The sequence below is a fragment of the Odontesthes bonariensis genome, chromosome 12, assembly GCF_027942865.1.
Source record: "Odontesthes bonariensis isolate fOdoBon6 chromosome 12, fOdoBon6.hap1, whole genome shotgun sequence".
NCBI lineage: Eukaryota > Metazoa > Chordata > Actinopteri > Atheriniformes > Atherinopsidae > Odontesthes > Odontesthes bonariensis.
This window is the reverse complement of record NC_134517.1, coordinates 23677995-23695616: the sequence shown is the minus strand read 5'-3', so window position 1 is coordinate 23695616 and position 17622 is coordinate 23677995. Positions and strand designations below refer to the sequence as shown.

The window sequence follows — 17622 nt, the reverse complement described above, 5'->3', positions numbered from 1 at the left end:
TGCATACATCATGTGCCAAAAACAGGACAATACACGGTGTATAACACGTCTTTATTCAAATGTCTGTTCATATTTCACATACAGTTCAAGTAATTATCTAAAGCATATTGGAAAATAATAAATCATAAAAAAAATACACATGTTTTTTATTTAAATGTCACATTTCTCAGAGTAGTGGATTAAATTTAGGGTCACAACAGAGATCTCTAGTTACAGATTAAGTAAAGACTAAAGTATTTTCACATTCTTGTATCTCAGTGTTTCTAAACATTATGCAAAATGATCATAGTAAGCTAATATAATTGCAATCAGGTGATTATGTAACAATTGTTACAGTCATATGAAAAATCCTGCAATACATCCAAACCCCACAAAGACCATCATGATTAATTGCCAATGTAATTCTGTTGGCTGCTAAAAGGTTTCTAGTTGTTGTGGTATATTTGAAGTTGTTTCAAGAATTTTGTCCAGCTTGATGTGCAGATACAAAGAGGAAAATATCTTATACACAATAATACAATCAACAGACTGCAGAGGATAGTGTGATAGTTTTTTTTTTTCCGATGATGAATAAGTCCACAACACAGTTGTGTAGAGGATGGGGACTTAATTCTAGCTTCAGCTTTCTGTTGAGGCTATCAATTTTAAAAGTTTCGCTTCCATTACTGTTCATTTATATTTCAAAGACTTTAATATTACCTGCACTCTGCAGATCTCCATATTCTGCTTTGAAACTGCTGTTTTCAGTTACATTTCTACATTATTGATTTTTGCTTCAAAACATTTCCTAATCAATTGATGTGTAGTTGTTACAATTATCATCACTAATACATGAAGGATCTGCATAATTTGCATTTCCTTCTACTTAAACTTTGCTGAGCGACTGAAATAGAAGTAAATCTTTAAACAAGGATCAATAAAGTTTTTCTGATGTTGATATAGAAAACTGGCTCAACATCTGATTCTGACAAAAATGTTTATGTCTGCAAAGTCAGAATTGTGGCTTTTTTGGTTTGAACATCTATTGTGCAAGTGCTCCTATTAAACTGGTCCCTCGGTGCATATGCAGCCTTCTCCATAATCACCCATAAACACAGAAATAAATCAGCCTCGCCGTATTGCAAAGTGCAGTGTAAGTTTACAGCCATTTGGTTAATCAGCGTACACGATCACACACGTGTATTAAGATTGTTAAAGCTAAATTGTTTAAAGCTGGCTGTGGATTTTCTTGATGAACTCCCTCCACCTGTGGACAGGTGGGCTGCCACTGGCCACAAGCTTCCTGAGCAGGCTGCAGGGCTGCAGGCTGGGCACATCAGGGTGCACCTGGTGGTAGTGCTCCAGCCTCTCCAGGACGTTGGTCAAACCCACCAAGCCAGCGTAGAACATAGGGCCCCCACGGTGCCGGGGCCAGCTGTAGCCGAGCACATAGATGACATCGATGTCTTCGGGTCCTGCAGCTATTCCATCTTGTAGAATGCGGAAGCCCTCGTTTATTAGAGCATAAAGACAGCGCTCTAGCACCTCCTGGTGGTCTATGCAGCGTGCCGCCAAGCCGTATTGGGTACGGTACTCTTCCAGAAAGCTGTGCAGCCATGGGTCAGACTTCGCTACCCGACCACCAGGTTTGTCATACTGATACCATCCTCTTCCTGTTTTCTGACCAAACCGTCCCTGCTCACAAAGCAGGTCTCCCAACGGGCTGTACCTGAAACCGTGACGGATTCTAGCTGACGGTCCCGTTAAAACTTCAGGCACCACCAACCCATCTGCCTTCCTGACTCTCCAGCCGATGTCAAGCCCAGAGAGGTCGGACATTCTGAAAACCCCCATGGCAAATCCAAACTCCTCCAGAACTCGATCTACCAACTCTGGTGTGGCTCCTTCCTCTAATAAGAAGAAAGCTTGATCCAAATACGGCTTCAGCATGCGGTTCCCCACAAAGCCCCGGCAGTTTCCAACCAGCACGCTCACTTTGTCCATTTTCTTTCCGAGCTGCATGGCAGTGGCCACAGCTTGAGGAGATGACCGTGGTCCATACACCACTTCCAACAACTTCATGACATGGGCTGGAGCAAAAAAGTGCATTCCAACCACCAACTCTGGGTTGTGGGTTTGAGAGGCAAGCTGGTCTATGTCAAGCCCGGAGGTGTTTGTGCACAGGAATGTGCCTGGTTTACAAATCTCAGACAGCTGCTGAAAGATGGTCTTCTTTAAAGTCATGTCCTCAAACACAGCTTCGATGACAAGGTCAACATCTGCCACAGGCCGGATGTTACAGCTGTAACTAATGTTATCATATGCAGGGACCACCCCACGTCTCTTGGCTCCTCGCTCTAGCATGCCTGAAACTGCCTGCTTTGCCTCCATCAACAGCTTCTCATGGGTCTCCACGGCAACCACCGACAACCCTGCCTGTGCAAGAGCCACGGTTATACCTCTACCCATGGTGCCAAGACCTAAGAGGACAAAATCACAAGTTGAATACCACTGAAGTCTCTGATAAAATATAGTATATTCTCTAAATAGTTTTAGTCAGGCTGCATCGAGTGAAGATTTTTCAAAGCTTGCAATATTAATGCACAAGCTGCTGAGCTCCACATATGCAGATTGTCATATAGCCAATCCACCCTGCAGGGAAGAGAGAGTTCATCCATTAAACTCAGATGAACTGTAAATGAGGGCTTAGCTTCCAAAGGCAATGTGAATTTGAAAATGCCTCACACATAGCTTGATGAATCAGTGTGCTTGTCCCAATTAAGACAGCTAAACACAAAAAGAAATTAAATGCCCAAAACTCACCAATGACAGCTGCTTTGTGCACAGGCCTGGGCTTGCTTGTGTCCCACCGGGATCCACTGGGAGTGCTCCACCTGCCGACAGCTCTCTGAGCAAAAAAATAATACTGCAGAGCGCGGGCCTGGCCAGAGGTGAAGAGAGTGCCCATCAGTTCCTTCTCCCGCTTCATACCTTGAGTATAGGGAAGAGAGACAGCTGCATGCACCGCCTGGACACATGCAACTGGTGCTATGGCTCCACGGGCACTCTGCCGCACCTGCTGCATCGCCATTTCAAAGAAAGCATCCGAATCAGGGAGCTGTGGGCATGGATAAGTGCTTATGCGACACGCATCCAGTGATTTTCCTGAGAAAGAGAAATTGAAGAAGTGACTCCAAAGGAAAGACTCTTCTAGAAAGACTATTCTATTTGCCCATAGGTTCCTTTTTTTTCCTACTATGTCAAATCTGTCCACCAGCACTTAGCAAGTTCGGGTATTAACCTTTTTTTCAGGCACACTCTCCCACATAATCACCAGATAGCCCAGCTGCTTCTATGAACAGACTGATTTGACAGACCATTTACAGATAATTGCAGGGACTGAACGGTCACGGTTCACCTTGAATAATGCAGAGCTGAGTTTTGGTATTAGGACACAAAGGTCAGTGAAGTTCCAACTTTGAGAGCAATTAGGTGAAGGAGATTCTATGGTTTTGAGCATGAGCTAAGGAGATATTTTAGGGTGAATTCACAAGAGATTAATGTTTTAAAAAACAGATTTAATGTTAAAATGATAAAACTAACAAACGCAAGACTTGCTGTTTACTGTAATCTAAACTTGGGATCAATGATCATAAAAGGAGATGGGCACTCTGCTAAAATCTTGTAAATTATTCCCAGTCCTGTCTCTTCTGACGTGATTACACGAGACAGTAGTCAGAATCCTTCACAGCTCTCGTGAAATACACTCAGCCGTGGGTCCGGGCAAGAAACTGGGTCACCATGGCGAAGCTTAAAGGGACAGCAGCCATATCTGATTATTAGTATCCACCTTTTCCAATAACAAACCATTTCCAGTAAAACAGTACCTCATGAATAAAGAATAAACGATGGCGGTCATTTAAGACGAGTTAAGTGCATACTCTGTCCACAGTAAATATCAGTGAGGTGTTCCAGTCTAATTTAAGAGGCATTATTGCAAGCAGTTAATCTGTAAATGGTTCAGCTCTGGATTTACAGCGAATGGGAATCCTGGCTGTCCCGACAGATGTAGTGGGCAGATGTTGCAACCACGGGGGTGAATAAAAAAAAATAAAAAAAGTTAATCTCATCACAACTGAGAGACCAGAATCTGTCTGTGTGTGTCAGTGAGGTGTGTGTGCATGCATCCACATGTCCATCAGTGTAAGTGCACAAATGGATTTTTCCATAAATATGTACTTGTGGTGTTTATCGAGTGGCAAAGCATCTCAGGATGACCCCTGCGATCTGAAACGTGCAAACAACTTTGCTTGTATTGAAAATTGAAATTTAAAATTTAAAATTCACATTTCCTGTCCTCAATGAACACTCCTGCTAATCCGTCAGAATCCTCATCCTCATCTCCTCCATTCCCTGGCAGACCCACTCAAAACCTCACTTTTACAAAAAGCAGTAACTTCATCACCCACTCAGTCGTCTTGGCAGTATAGTGTGGAGAAAAAAAATCCAATGCCATTTTCTTTTGATTGTGTCTTTGATGCTATTCTTCTGATTTAACTATTGACGATTTCCAGATATGAGATTCTTTGCTACAGGCACAATAGTTAGCACAAACAGTCTTCCTGCTGATTCAAATGGCTTAGAAATGAGCTGTTATGGCTCAGAAATAGAGCAACAAGATGACAGCTCTGAAAAAGTCACTTGAGGGGTGGTCGGTGGCGTAGTGGGTTGTGCAGGCGTCCCATGTATAGAGGCTACAGTCCTCGCTGCAGCTGGCCCCGGTTCGAGTCCCGCACCGGACGGCCCTTTACTGCATGTCACCCCCCCCTCTGCTTCCTGTCCATTAAAGGCATAAAAAGCCCCTCATATATATATATATATATATATATATATATATATATATATAAAAAAATTCACTTGAAGGCTGCAGTGCAGTCATGAAAACACAACTCATGTTTGTTTCATGCAGAAAAATCAAAAGCTCTTGTACAACCAGGACTCGTCAGAGGCTAAATACACCTTCCCCCTCAAGTGTTCCAACACAGAAAAACCCCACACAGAGTGGGCGGTACTTGTTTTAATCCACTGTAAAAGAAAGGATACAAAACTCAGGAAAGCTCCAATAAATAAAAGCAAGAGCAGATATTAATGATTGTGCGTATTCACTTTCTTGATGAGCAGAGTAACCCTATTCCAAAAGAAAGTAACCTCTAAAATGTAAAATCCCCTTCTACACACAACGACGACTCTTAAAGCACCTTGTTTTTCATTTAAGCTGAGCTTCCTGGTATTTCCCCACTCAATTTTATCCCTAATAAGCCAAACTGAGTAGTTTTTTTTTAATTGATACAGACTGAGAAGCCTTTCCTTCTAAATTGCGGGGACGTGGCACACTTCAGACATCCATTTGATGTGTAAATGAGTCGGATTCACGTGCGTACAGCAATCCCCATCCTTCTAAATGACTGTGAGGGCTTATTATTAATATGCTAGGAAAGTTTGTCCCTTTTCGCCCTTCTGAATAATACAGCAAAAGCAGTGAAGACATCAGAGCACATCTGACAAGGCCATGAAACTTTCATGGCTTCTGTGGTGGAGTATCTGGCTGCCATGTTTTCTGCTTCCTTTCACTTTCACAGCCTACATGTCGACACTTCATGATGTCGGACTTCTCTAAAATAACTGCTCTGGAAAGGATTTCTCTTCCTTTCACCGTGTTATTTATTTATTTTTTTAAACCAGTGAAGAGAGTTTTTTTTTTTTTTGTATCTCACCTGCAACACTCAAGGCAAACTTCACTGCAGCATCCACAGTGTTGCCATCAGTAACCTCATCAACTATTCCAAGTTGCAGCGCCTCAGCTGCGGTCACATGGCGACCTGTTGGACAGATGAAAGTCACCAGTACAGCAAGGATGAGATATTCTTAATTGTTGGATGAATACAGGTGCTGAATGAGTGCTTTGGTGTCTCGTCACTAAGAAGCATATAATATAAACACAACATCCTGTTTGTCTGTGGACTTCAAAGGAAAAATGTTGCATAATCAAACAGAAAGAAAGAAAAAGATGAGGAATTACAATTTATCTTAATAGATTTATTAAGATCATTTAAGACAGTCTGAACAGAGCAGTGAATCAGGAGAGACACCACTTAGTGGTAAAACTTATGATAGGCTGACACCCCCTGGTCAGCAGAGTACATTGCCTGCAGCTACATTTCCAGGAAAAGTCTGACCATTTTCATGTCAAAAATTCGACATTTCAAATCGAGCTCTAAGATCATCAGGTGCTACTTTATTAAGTGTTCCTAGGATGAAATATAAAAAGACGGGTGAAGCTGCTATCTGTTTTTATGCACCAAAAATCTGGAACTCTCTACCAGTGTATATTCGTCAGTCAACAGATATTACAAACTTTAAAAAGCAGCTAAAGACACATCTATACACCCTCGCGTTCTACTAGTTTTATGGATTCTATTATTATCATTATTACTATTTATATAGTAATAGTGACATGTTCTATTGTGCTCTATTTTGTTGTTCTTGTGGTATTTTTACTTTATTTACTTTGTATATTGATCTTATTTGTAAAGCACTTTGAGCTATATTTTATGTATGAAAGATGCTATATAAATAAATGTATTATTTATTATATTATGTCCACGATTTCTGCACCAGTTATTCATTAAATGTCGTCAATCAAGCAAATTAATCATTCTAGACAGACGCAATCTGACTGCACTAATAACACACAAATCAATGAACGTTTCTTGTCTTTATTCAACGAAACTCCCAGCAGAAAAAAAAAGGATCATTATCATTTTACCAGCTCACAGAACCTCCTTCATCAGCAACAACCTTTACAACTTATTCCGTAGCTGCTTATGAGAAGTTTTAAATCATTACTCCAGACAAAACGGTTTCATCTATATTTCTGGGATCTACTGAGTGAACGGACCTCTTCGGCTCATGCCAATAGCATCTCAGCTGGGAAAAGGTCAGAATTCTAAATTGGCTGCAGCCCAACAAGAATTTTCAGTTTTCTTTCAGCAGTTTTTTAATTGTAAGCAATAAATCACCCGTTATTACTTTAGGTCATGGATCTCTGCTCTGACATTCTCTCATGAAACTTCTTTCGAAAGTTTTGGTGTGGATACAACTGTGCTACCTGAGGCAAAACAGCTGGACTCTGCTCTGCTTCCTTGTCGATGGCAGTTTATCATGAAAACAGGGCAATTATAAACTAAGAATTAAAACTAAAGTACTATGAAACGTGGATATAAATCAATACTTTAAATGTCAGATGAAGTTAACCTATTTTTTCTACCTGTGGTGATGAGGTCTAAGGCAGCTGGGACACCAATGAGCCTTGGTAGACGCTGGGTTCCCCCTGCAGCTGGCAGCAGACCCAGAAGCACCTCTGGAAGTCCCAGTCTGGCCTGAAAGGACACAACAGCAACAAATTTGAGAAATGAAATGGGGAGAAAAATATGGGTACAAAAGACATTCCAGACATATCTTTCTTTATCCAGTTATTACATTATGAGGATGTTATGGACTACAAATAAGATCACTGTTACCGACAGAAGAATAAAAGACAAAACTACTGAAATTGGGGATTTAGGAAAAAAAACTATTCAGTAAGCTGACACTGTAACTTGAAAGATAAACCTGTCACTTGGAGGCTAATGCCACTCAGCCCCTCAACACCGCGAGACACTGATAAACAGAGACAGAGATTTGAGGCATGAACTAACTTTAGAGTGTGCGATGCGATAGTGACAACCAAGTGCCAGCTCGAGGCCTCCGCCTAAAGCGATCCCCTCTATGGCTGCCACCACTGGTTTGGTTCCTGACTCGATTTTGTGTAACATTGGTACCAGTGGAGGCCCGGTCATGGTTTCGCCAAACTCCTTGATGTCTGCCCCTGTAATAGAAATTCACATAGATCACACGACCTGACGGTTGAATCACAAAGACAGATTATGGCATAGAGAAAAAAAAAATTGTGGATAGCTTGTGGATTTGGTCTGTGGTGGCTGCCATGAATATGTTTGGGTTTCGCACAGATAAGAGACAAAAAGAAAGTGCTCTGGTCTAAAATCTATCAAGTCACTGAGATAATAATCTGATTAATGGATTGATGATTAAATTAATCATTAGTTGCAGCCCTATTCATCTATCTTTACTTTAACTAATTTTCCATAATCATGTTTATTTATATTAATTTAATCAATTTAGGTTTATTTCAATTGTTATTTAATACACATAAGCTGTTCAAGAACATCTGTAGAGTCCAAGCTCTGGCACAATGATATACTTTTATTCATGTTTCCACCTGTGCCTGTTTCAGTTTAGTCTAATCGGGTTTAATTTTTGGAACATGTGTGCGATCCCTTGATTCACGCCTACCTACTTCCTCCTTTTGTGACTGCTTCCAGCGTTAAGTTACGCAGTTGGAATAGAAATATCAAGAGAAAGGACCCTTTGACCTTTTTTCCTCATTCGAATTTGTGAAACATGATGAACATTGAACTATTTGGAGTTTAGTAACCATTGTGGTCTCGGAGATTGCTCACATACCTCCACAGAATCTTCCATTCTGGCCACAGATGACCACAGACTTCACCTCTGGCTCACTCAGCGCTTTGTCCATCATGTCAACAATACCTTGCCTCACTGCAGCACTGCAATAGCAAAAAGAGCTTCAGACTGTCAACAGCATGGTTTAAATAGCATTAAAACCTTCCCCCTACGGACTATCACAACCAAATATGTAGCAATATGAATCAGAGATAAGACTGATTAACAACATGTAAGTGTTTAACAAAAGAACTAAATGTTATTACCTTATTCAGCTGTGAAATTCTACATATGGTGAAATTTAAAATGAACAGCTATCATCTGATTACCATTTTTCTAGTTTATAAATGAACCTAGAATAAAGAACCTTTAAAAAAATAACAATGGAAACAACCATGAAAATATAAGCATTATCTACAACATGTAATACACCCCATACTGAGCATGTTTCTGTAAAATAAAGAAACCGTGGCCCGAATTGAGTCAAAAAATGATAACTCAGCTTGCATGCCCTTTAGGTGCGAGTGTGATATTCAGAGTGTGAACAAGATGTTCCTGAAAAGAGAGATTTGCTCTCAGACAAACAGCCATCTGTAAATGATTAATTAAAGTGTTACTGTTGTGCTACATGATCCCTTAGCCTGATGGCATACAGCTGAACAGCTGAGCCTGATGGGAGGGATCTGAAATGCACGATAATGTGATATATACAACCTAATTCAGCTCAGGGGTTTTGGAGTAGAATTCAGCCTCCTTGCCAAAAGAAAGGAACACCATAGTGCATTAAAAGTGCACATCTATTACCAGTTAAATGTATCTGAAAGTATCAAAACCCAAGTATTCACTGTGCAGCAGAAAACCCACTGTCAGTGTCATAATACTTTGATACTTTTTGTTTTTTTAATCAATATAAGCAGCACCACGAAACTGAGGCAGGTCAGTCATTTTAACATCCTTTTAAAACAATAACATCTTTAAAAAAATATAAATGCATCACAGTTTATAAAGTCACAAATGTTACGGCTTAAAATGAGCAACTCCAGCTGTCAGACCAACAACAAAGAGCTGCAGAGTACAACATCTCTCTTTCTGTATTTCTGCATAAATATACCTACAACATCATATTCTCATACAAGTCCAAGATAAAGAGAAACTAGTTAAAAAAATTCTAGGTCATTAATAGTTTGCTTTGAGTAACTGATGCAGCAGTAACTTCACCAAACACTTCCAGTAACTACATCCGCTTGGAGCTATTTTTTCCCCATTCTTCACAGAACAGCATATGAGATGTTGCTGAGTTTTTTCACATGAACTGCTCTATTAAGCGACCTTAATTTAGCCACCCCAAAACATTAATTACATTCCTTAACCATCCTTTGTAGAAACCACTTGAGTGATATAGGTTATTGTCTTACTGCATGATCCAGTGTCTCTTGTGACTTAATCAGAGAGATGTCCTAATGTTTTGCTTGAGGGTAAGTTGGTATTATTCAGAACATACTGTTCCTTCAAAAGGAACTAGCCATCCTGGCAAAGACGCCGCAAAATCGTCCCAAACCATGATAGGCTACTACCAACACCATGTTTTAGAGATGGAGAAGGTTCTTATGCTGGAACCCATTGTTTGTCTTTCTTCAAACATAACACTTCTCATGTAAACAAAAAAAGGTAAATTTTGCCTTATCAGTCCGCTGAACACTTACTCTAACAGCCATCTGCTATTTGTAGTAACCTGCACACAGGAAGCAAAGTCATTTTCTTAAAGTATAACTTTCTCCTTGCAGACCTGGCATGCTCAGCATTGTTGTTTAGAGCTTTCCTGATGGTGAACTCATTCACATTTAACGATCAAAGAGGCCTTTAGTATCCATGTGTTCCTTTCTGACCGTGCAGACTACTACTGTAGCACACCTTGCTCAAGGAGTTCTCTCTGGTGGATGACCACGCCAAGGGAGTAAGAATTCTCCTGAATCTCCTCCATTTGTACACAATCTGAATGTGGAGTCCAAACTCTTTAGAGATGGTTTCTTCAACCTTATCCAACATGATGGGCATCTGCCACGATCTGCACTTGTGTTCTCCACATACCTCAGTGATTTGTGCGAGAACAGGATGCCATTTTCAGTCATATTTATGCAAATATGAAGAAAAACATTCAAAAGCTTCATAAACTTTTAAGCACCTGTAAAAGTACACGAATAAATGTACTTATCACTAATATGTGGTCACCACCTGGCAGCGACCGACATCAGATTGTAACAACAGACTGTATACCATCTAATGTAATGACAACACTGGTAGCAGCAACACTGGTTACAGCCTTTTGCTCTTACGCCACCCTGTGGAGAAACCATCTCGTATTCTGTTAACAAAATAGAGTTAGTTTTCTCCCGTCTTTTATGTTTCCTTCTTGTTGAGTTAAGGATGTTCATAACATATCTAATGCTAATATCAAAGATAAGCCAAATATTGAACCACGTATTTCTTGTCAGAGAAAGTAACTTGAAGTAAAGCAGTTCTGCAGCCTTGTTTTTGTTTAGTTTATTAACTTAAACTCACCTGAGTGCATTAACAGGAGGATTTTGTAGAGTAATAATGCCAACAGACCCCGAAACACGAGTGTAAAGAGCCATGGTATCGAAGCAATACTTGTCGTCGCACTGCGTTTGGTGGGCCAACTGGACTTTGAAACAAAACTCCTGCAGCCAGCAGAACTATCTCACCTTTATCACAGTTTTGTCCCTTCATGGACACTGTCCAAACGGTCTTCTTCGTCCTCCTATTTGCAATAAGACATTTGGAGCACTACCGCCTCCTCCTGGAGTGGAGCCTAACTGACTCCTCGATTAATTTGCGTCATACGCTTGACTAATACACACTTAAATTGGATATATTACTGTAATATATAACTGTGGATAAATAACATGATACAATTTAAACTCATTAACAAATTAACCCTGTTGACAAGTGGATGTGACGTCACTGTGGAGGTTGGCCGTTGTTTTCGGCGATAACAACAAGCAGGAGTTGAAGTCTTGTTCTCGAGCCTGGGAATATGCGCTCTCTCGTCGGACTCATCGCTGTTGTCACCGCAGCCAGCTTGTATCTTTATTCACTATCCCTGTACCTCCCTGCTGGACCACGGAGACGTCCTCAACCAGGCTCCAAGACTGAACATGTGGAAGCGACAGAGTCCGACCAGCTCAGTGACCCCTCAGAGGAGCCAAGCAGGTGACAGACGTTAGCCGTTAGCTGTTAGCCAGAGTGGATAAAGTATCTCAAGAGTTAAAACATACATACAACCTTTATGTAGAAAACACTCACCACAAACAGAGACCAGTTTAAGCAATGGGTTTACTTTCTCCCCATGCTTCTAGAAAAGGTAATAAGTATTGAATTGTGCCTAGTGTTGACAGTAATGTTAAAATGTCTCTGCATGTGATTGCAGGCAAGGAGACACTAAAACTGAAAATCTGGTTGTTGTTATACTGGTTTAGGGTGTAGGTAACTGTCAACATGTTTATTGTAGGTGTGTCCCTTAGGAATCAACTCAAGTTGACTCATTGGTTAAAACATCCCTTATCTGGGTTTAGGTTGCATTCAACAAAATTATTGCATCAGTTGAAAAGTTTATAGGGATTAAAGGTTATAAATGCTAGTAAATGTCTTACCTACTGGCACAAATATTAAATTTCCTCCTGTCTGGTGTTTATATATTTCAAAATGTAGCTCAGTGTTTGTTGATTCAGGATGGCATGATCCTAATTCTGCCATCAATCTTATGCTTACTACAGCAGTGGATTGGTGTTTTAGATCATTTTAATGTAAAACTACAAATGATGGCTTCCATTCATCACAAACTGCAGGGAAAGGGGCTTAGCAAGACAACAATGTATCTATGAACACAGCAGATTTGATAGGTTTTATTTTAGCTGATTATTGGCTTGGAATGTCTCAGGCGGGAACGCTTCCCAAATATAATTGTGCTCTTGTCCAGTGCAAAATTCTGACTGTTTTACATATAATTATTTTGTTTGTTTGCGACTTTATTGCATGTGTTGAATTCTTTTTTTTTTTTTTTTTACTTCTGTCTTTCAAAACTTAGCTTCTGCATGAAAAAATTGTGACGGATGTGTTTAACTTGAGTCTCAACGATCCCACAGGTTGAAGTTCCCCTCAGACTTGGACGAGCTGCGGGAACTGGCCGAGCTCTTGCAGTTTTACAAAACGGAGCACACTGGATATGTCCTTCTCCTGTTCTGTAGTGCATATCTCTACAAGCAGTCCTTTGCCATTCCTGGATCATCATTCCTGGTAAGATGAAACGGTGTCATCCGTACTGATACTGGGTCACACTGCTGCACACGTGTCTTAAAATGTGTCTACCGTAAGCATAGCATTTATAATGTTTGAGAAAAATGTGACTCATGGATTAAAATTCTGTAGTATACCTAAAGGATTTTTTTTAACAGCTGAGCGTAGAGGCAGAAGAAAAGGTATCAAAACACCAGGAGTCTCATGCTTCAAAACACTGTTGGATCTCAAAGCATTTCTTTCCTGTCACACTGAGAGAAACAGTGGAGCTTGTGTCAGATCTGATCTTAACACATAGTGACGATGTGTTGTAACAGAAGGCCTTTGGTCTCCACTTGTCATTGTACAGAACATTCTTGCAGGAGCTATCTTTGGACTATATGAAGGACTGTTCCTTGCCTGTGTGCTCACAACAGTGGGCTCCACCATGTGCTACCTCCTGTCCCAAGCCTACGGAAAACGTTACATTGTGAATCTCTTTCCAGATAAAGTCTCCATGCTGCAGAGAAAGGTACGGCCGTGCCAGAGTAAACAAGGGAGTAAACATAGAAACCAACCAAACAAACCAAGTAGTGCAGCGTCATCTTTGGGTTTTTCTTTTCAGTTTTTACACCTGGTTTTAGATTAGTGCCTTCTTTTATTTATAAAAAAAGATGTACCAGTTCCTAATGATAGATGAGTGGACTGGTGCCTAAATCAACTCTAAAGTAAAGAATATAATAATGGATTTATTGTAAACCATTCATCTTGTTGCCTTTGGCACTTGGGTGTCACAGTATGCCAGTATTGACAGATAGATATAAAGAAATATCTATGTTGATTTAATAATGCACAGATGGAAAAATTGTGATTTGACTTCAGTTTATAAAATCATTAAATGCAGATTGGGCTTTTTTTCGGTACCATTTCTCGTAGGTATGATGACAGACTCTCCACAGTTGCCAAAAAAAGGAGCAAAAATACTTTGAATTAGTTTGATAGGGATATATATATGAACTATGATACTGTTGTTATTGTGAATACCTTTTTGCCACTATAACCACAAAGTAAAAGCCTGATATTAGAAGCAACCTTTGTGCTTTATTGTGCAACGTAGCTCTTGTTATTTTTTTTACTTGAAATTACATTTATGTAATATTCAAGGAATTTAGCTTGAATATATTTAGATGAATCAATGTAATTGTTTAAAAACAGAAATTGAGGGGAGGGGGCACTTGAGTCTGCCGTCTGAAGTTTCTCTGACATGTTTAACTAACATTTATCTTTATCTGTTCCAGGTGGAGGAGAACCAGGACTGTTTGTTCTTCTTTCTGCTCTTCCTTAGATTCTTTCCCATGACTCCCAACTGGTTTCTGAATATGTCTGCCCCTATTGTGAACATCCCCATCACCTTCTTCTTCTGCTCAGTCTTCATTGGTAAGTACTTCGAGATCATGTGGTTGTCTTTGAATTTTAACAGTGTACACTGTGTGCTCGGTGAGGCCGCACTCTTAATCAAAACAAGTCTGCATATTGTCCGTGCCACTGAAAATAGACTTCACCTTTGCAGTAATCAAATGAACTCTGAAAAGACCACTGCTGAGATTGCATTAGTAGTTGAAAATCTTTGCCGACCCCCCCGGATCATATGTCTGTTTTACCTCTTTTGGTGGACACCATCTTTGCAGGAAGTGTAGCTAAGCAACGCTGCAGCTGACGTCCATCTCCTTCAAAACTTTACACATTCACTGTGTTTTGGTCGACACTGGGTGCTTGTCTCTTCCTCCCTCAGGTTTCAGTGTAGGTTTTTGATAAGGAAGCAAGCTGTGAGAACTTTCAGTACTTTTTGCTGACAGAACTATCTCCGCTGCAAAGATTTGCAACATGGTTACACTTAAAAGCCTCAAATCAGCGATGAGACAGATCCTTCCACTCTTGCTCTGTATTACATTACACTCTCACTATACATTAAAGAATGTGAACTCATTTATTGTGAGGAATGTAGGCGCAGCCGTCTCATCATGTGGGATCCAACCTCTTGTTCCTGAGGTATTATTGACAAGTGAAATCTTTGTTTCAACTCTTGCGTCACGTATAAATCCAGATAGAATTTTAACTGTGTTACTGCGACTGTTTAATCTTCGCACTGTCCACACCTGCAGTGTGGGAACAGATTATTTGGATTCTTTGGAGCTGTGTCATCTGTTGCTTTTAACTCGCACACTACAAACCCATGCCAATCCTGCTGTTTAGTGTTCAGCCCAATTCAACCCTTCTTCGTAGCTATCACGTCAGCCTAAATTCTTTAGGGGAAAAGCCCATTAGACAGGACTACTGTAGCTCTGAGCATGCTCGTAGTTTTTGTTTTCATTGCAGGTACTTTTACAATGCAGTTGTATGATGAGAAAACCAAGAAAAGGGCATAGGAAAGACAGAAGAAAGTAAAACATATTTAGTCCACTGTTATTATGACTTCTTTATGAGATAAGTGGGGACTTGCAGTGTGAGCATCTTCTGAATGGAGTGTGTGTTTTGTGTACTGATGCTCAATAAAAGAAGTTTGCACTTATGATACAATGATACAACGTAATGACGTAAGCATTAATAATAACAACAAGGATAATAAAAATAATAATCATGCTTATACGACCACTAATACAACTGATACTTCTACTCCTACCACCTCTTCTACTTTTGTTGACATTTTGTGTCCACCTTTATAGGCCTCCTGCCGTACAATTTCATCTGCGTCCAGACCGGCGTCATGTTGTCTGAGGTGTCGTCGCTGGATGACCTGTTCTCCTGGGAGCGGCTCCTGCAGCTGCTGGCCATTGCCTGCGTGGCCCTGCTGCCCAGCGCCCTCATTCGCCACTTCAGCCACCAGCGCCTGAAGCTGGATGTCCAGTCTCAGGATGGTCGCATCACAGATAAGAAAGTCCAGTGACCTGTTTTGGTCGGGATTCCGTCCACTGGTGCACTTATGCCTTCTGCTCCAAAGAGCCGATGTGCTTTTAAGTGGCGACTTTTCAGAAAAACTATCTGCACATTTGTGGTGAAGTACTTCCGGAGCCACCTGGAGTAGACGGACTGAAATTGTTTCAGAAAGATGATGGCCGTCACGTGGATTTGAACTTTGATGTTGTGCTAAAACATGTGAGCAAAGCATACATAGCATATTTATTCATGTATATAGATGTGCGAATGTACAGTAATCATGGAGAGAGGGAAAGATCTTACGGGAACATTGCTCTTACGCTCATGTTTCACAGTAAGAGTACTGCTTCAGTGTAAACGGCTGGTGTTCAAAGTGCCTGTTGTGCAGTTTTGCCCTTTAAAGTCTACCTCTGTGGACAAACTGAAACCTTTATGTCGATGCTTTTGGCCTAAACTTTTTTGTAGACTCAATTTTGCAGAAAGACGATTGTTTTGATGGGTTTATATAAATTTCATTTTTAAATTAAATATTGGATAGTGTGAAGAATATACACACATCAGCCAAAATATTAAAACAAAGAGTTCTGGCATTTAGGTGGAAGTACCTTTGACCATTTGCCCACCTATGCATTGCCAAATAGAGCAACCTGCCAGACCTCAAATACAAAAGACCAAGCTTTTGACCCTGAACTGATGCACTTGAACAATCGGATCCATGGAAGTTGGACATTTCCATGCCCTGTGTGTAAAATAAACTGTTTAAGTTGTGTTTTTATTTCTTTTTGAATGTTTCTAATTCAGCATAAATTGTTAAAAAACAGTCTTTACTATTTTTTTTATTCAAAACTAAAAGTTTTTCAAATTATGCTGCACATTTGTAAGACCAAAATTTGGCCTGTGGAGAACGAGCGTGACGTGTTCATTTGTCTTATTTAATGTATATTTCACATTCAAATAAGTAGATGGCAGCTGAATTATGTATGCTGCTGTCGTCTTTGTTGAATTTTAAATGTGCCACCCAATTCAGGCGGTGTGATGCTTTCGTAAAACACAACATTCTTCCTCATCTTTTAAAAAGTATTCTACTCCCTAAGTGTTTACTCGGCGTAGTGTTTTTTCACAAATTTTATAACTTTAATGTACAGTCACTCATATTTATCTGTTGCGCAGCTACAAGCTGGAGCAAGAATGTACTAAAATGGTCGTGCTAAAGGAATTCCAGCTCACACGCGCCCAGAGAATCTTCACCTGCTATTATTTAAACAGGATTACAAAATTTTGAGAAAACCCTGAATCTGACCTGTGTTTTCTTCAGAGCTGCTCTTGCTGTTTATCTGTGTGGCTCAGTTCCTCTTGTGGGACTGTGATGTGTGGTACAAGATGCTGTTAATGATGCAGCAACTTCACTTCGCATTTGTGTTGGAAAAAAAAAAACGTTGACATAATAAAACACAAACCATGTGAAAAACATTTTCTTTCAAATATTCTTTATTGCTCAGATCCAGGTTGCTCAGCAATACAGTTCACTCACAACTCAAAACAACAGCTTGGCTGTTAACCAGAAAGTCATGGATCCACATATGTTGTTGTAAAAATGGATCATATGTCTGTCCAGCGCACAGTCACCAATTACCTTGAGGTGTTTGGGACCTTTTGGCCTGTGGGAAATGTAGGACTTGCGGGTTGTGACCTACTGAGGAAACAAAAGGAATCTCCCAAATGGTGAAATGCAGATAAGAATTGGATCCAATCTAAAAACCACATTTTAAAGTCTAGTGCTATATGAAGTGTAGTACATACTGGATCACCTGCAATCAATCTCATGCAATGTTT

At 40.2% G+C, this 17622-nt stretch overlaps 2 protein-coding genes across 3 annotated transcripts; one reads left to right on the top strand and one right to left on the bottom strand.

Annotated features, from left to right (window-relative positions):
• Positions 1 to 135: 135 nt before the first annotated feature.
• Positions 136 to 11462, bottom strand: ehhadh (enoyl-CoA, hydratase/3-hydroxyacyl CoA dehydrogenase). 2 transcript variants are annotated; one of them, XM_075479789.1, is made up of 7 exons: positions 11286 to 11462; positions 8563 to 8666; positions 7737 to 7906; positions 7307 to 7418; positions 5754 to 5858; positions 2803 to 3144; positions 136 to 2459 (listed from the first exon to the last, which is right to left on the bottom strand). In XM_075479789.1, the coding sequence occupies exons 2-7, from the start codon at positions 8636 to 8638 to the stop codon at positions 1207 to 1209; spliced, it is 2058 nt and encodes a 685-aa protein (XP_075335904.1). In that variant the 5' UTR covers positions 8639 to 8666; positions 11286 to 11462; the 3' UTR covers positions 136 to 1206. The 2 variants fall into 2 exon arrangements, with proteins under 2 accessions (XP_075335904.1, XP_075335903.1); XM_075479788.1 differs by lacking the exon at positions 11286 to 11462 and adding an exon at positions 11122 to 11209.
• A 34-nt stretch (positions 11463 to 11496) lies between these two features.
• On the top strand, positions 11497 to 17259 carry tmem41aa (transmembrane protein 41aa). Its single transcript, XM_075479790.1, has 5 exons — positions 11497 to 11793; positions 12726 to 12876; positions 13226 to 13387; positions 14154 to 14292; positions 15579 to 17259. Exons 1-5 carry the CDS (start codon positions 11618 to 11620, stop codon positions 15797 to 15799), a joined length of 849 nt encoding a protein of 282 aa, XP_075335905.1. The 5' UTR covers positions 11497 to 11617; the 3' UTR covers positions 15800 to 17259.
• The last annotated feature ends 363 nt before the right edge of the window (positions 17260 to 17622 follow it).

Coding starts and splice junctions, on each gene's coding strand:
- ehhadh (XM_075479788.1), bottom strand. CDS start 11,195: ATGGCTCTTTACACTCGTGTTTCGGGGTCTGTTGGCATTATTACTCTA. Junction 8,667..11,121: donor CCTCCTGTTAATGCACTCAG/GTGAGTTTAAGT, acceptor TTGCTATTGCAG/TGCTGCAGTGAGGCAAGGTA. Junction 7,419..7,736: donor ATCGCATCGCACACTCTAAA/GTTAGTTCATGC, acceptor GTGTCCTTTCAG/GCCAGACTGGGACTTCCAGA.
- tmem41aa (XM_075479790.1), top strand. CDS start 11,618: ATGCGCTCTCTCGTCGGACTCATCGCTGTTGTCACCGCAGCCAGCTTG. Junction 11,794..12,725: donor CCCTCAGAGGAGCCAAGCAG/GTGACAGACGTT, acceptor ACGATCCCACAG/GTTGAAGTTCCCCTCAGACT. Junction 12,877..13,225: donor TTCCTGGATCATCATTCCTG/GTAAGATGAAAC, acceptor GTCATTGTACAG/AACATTCTTGCAGGAGCTAT.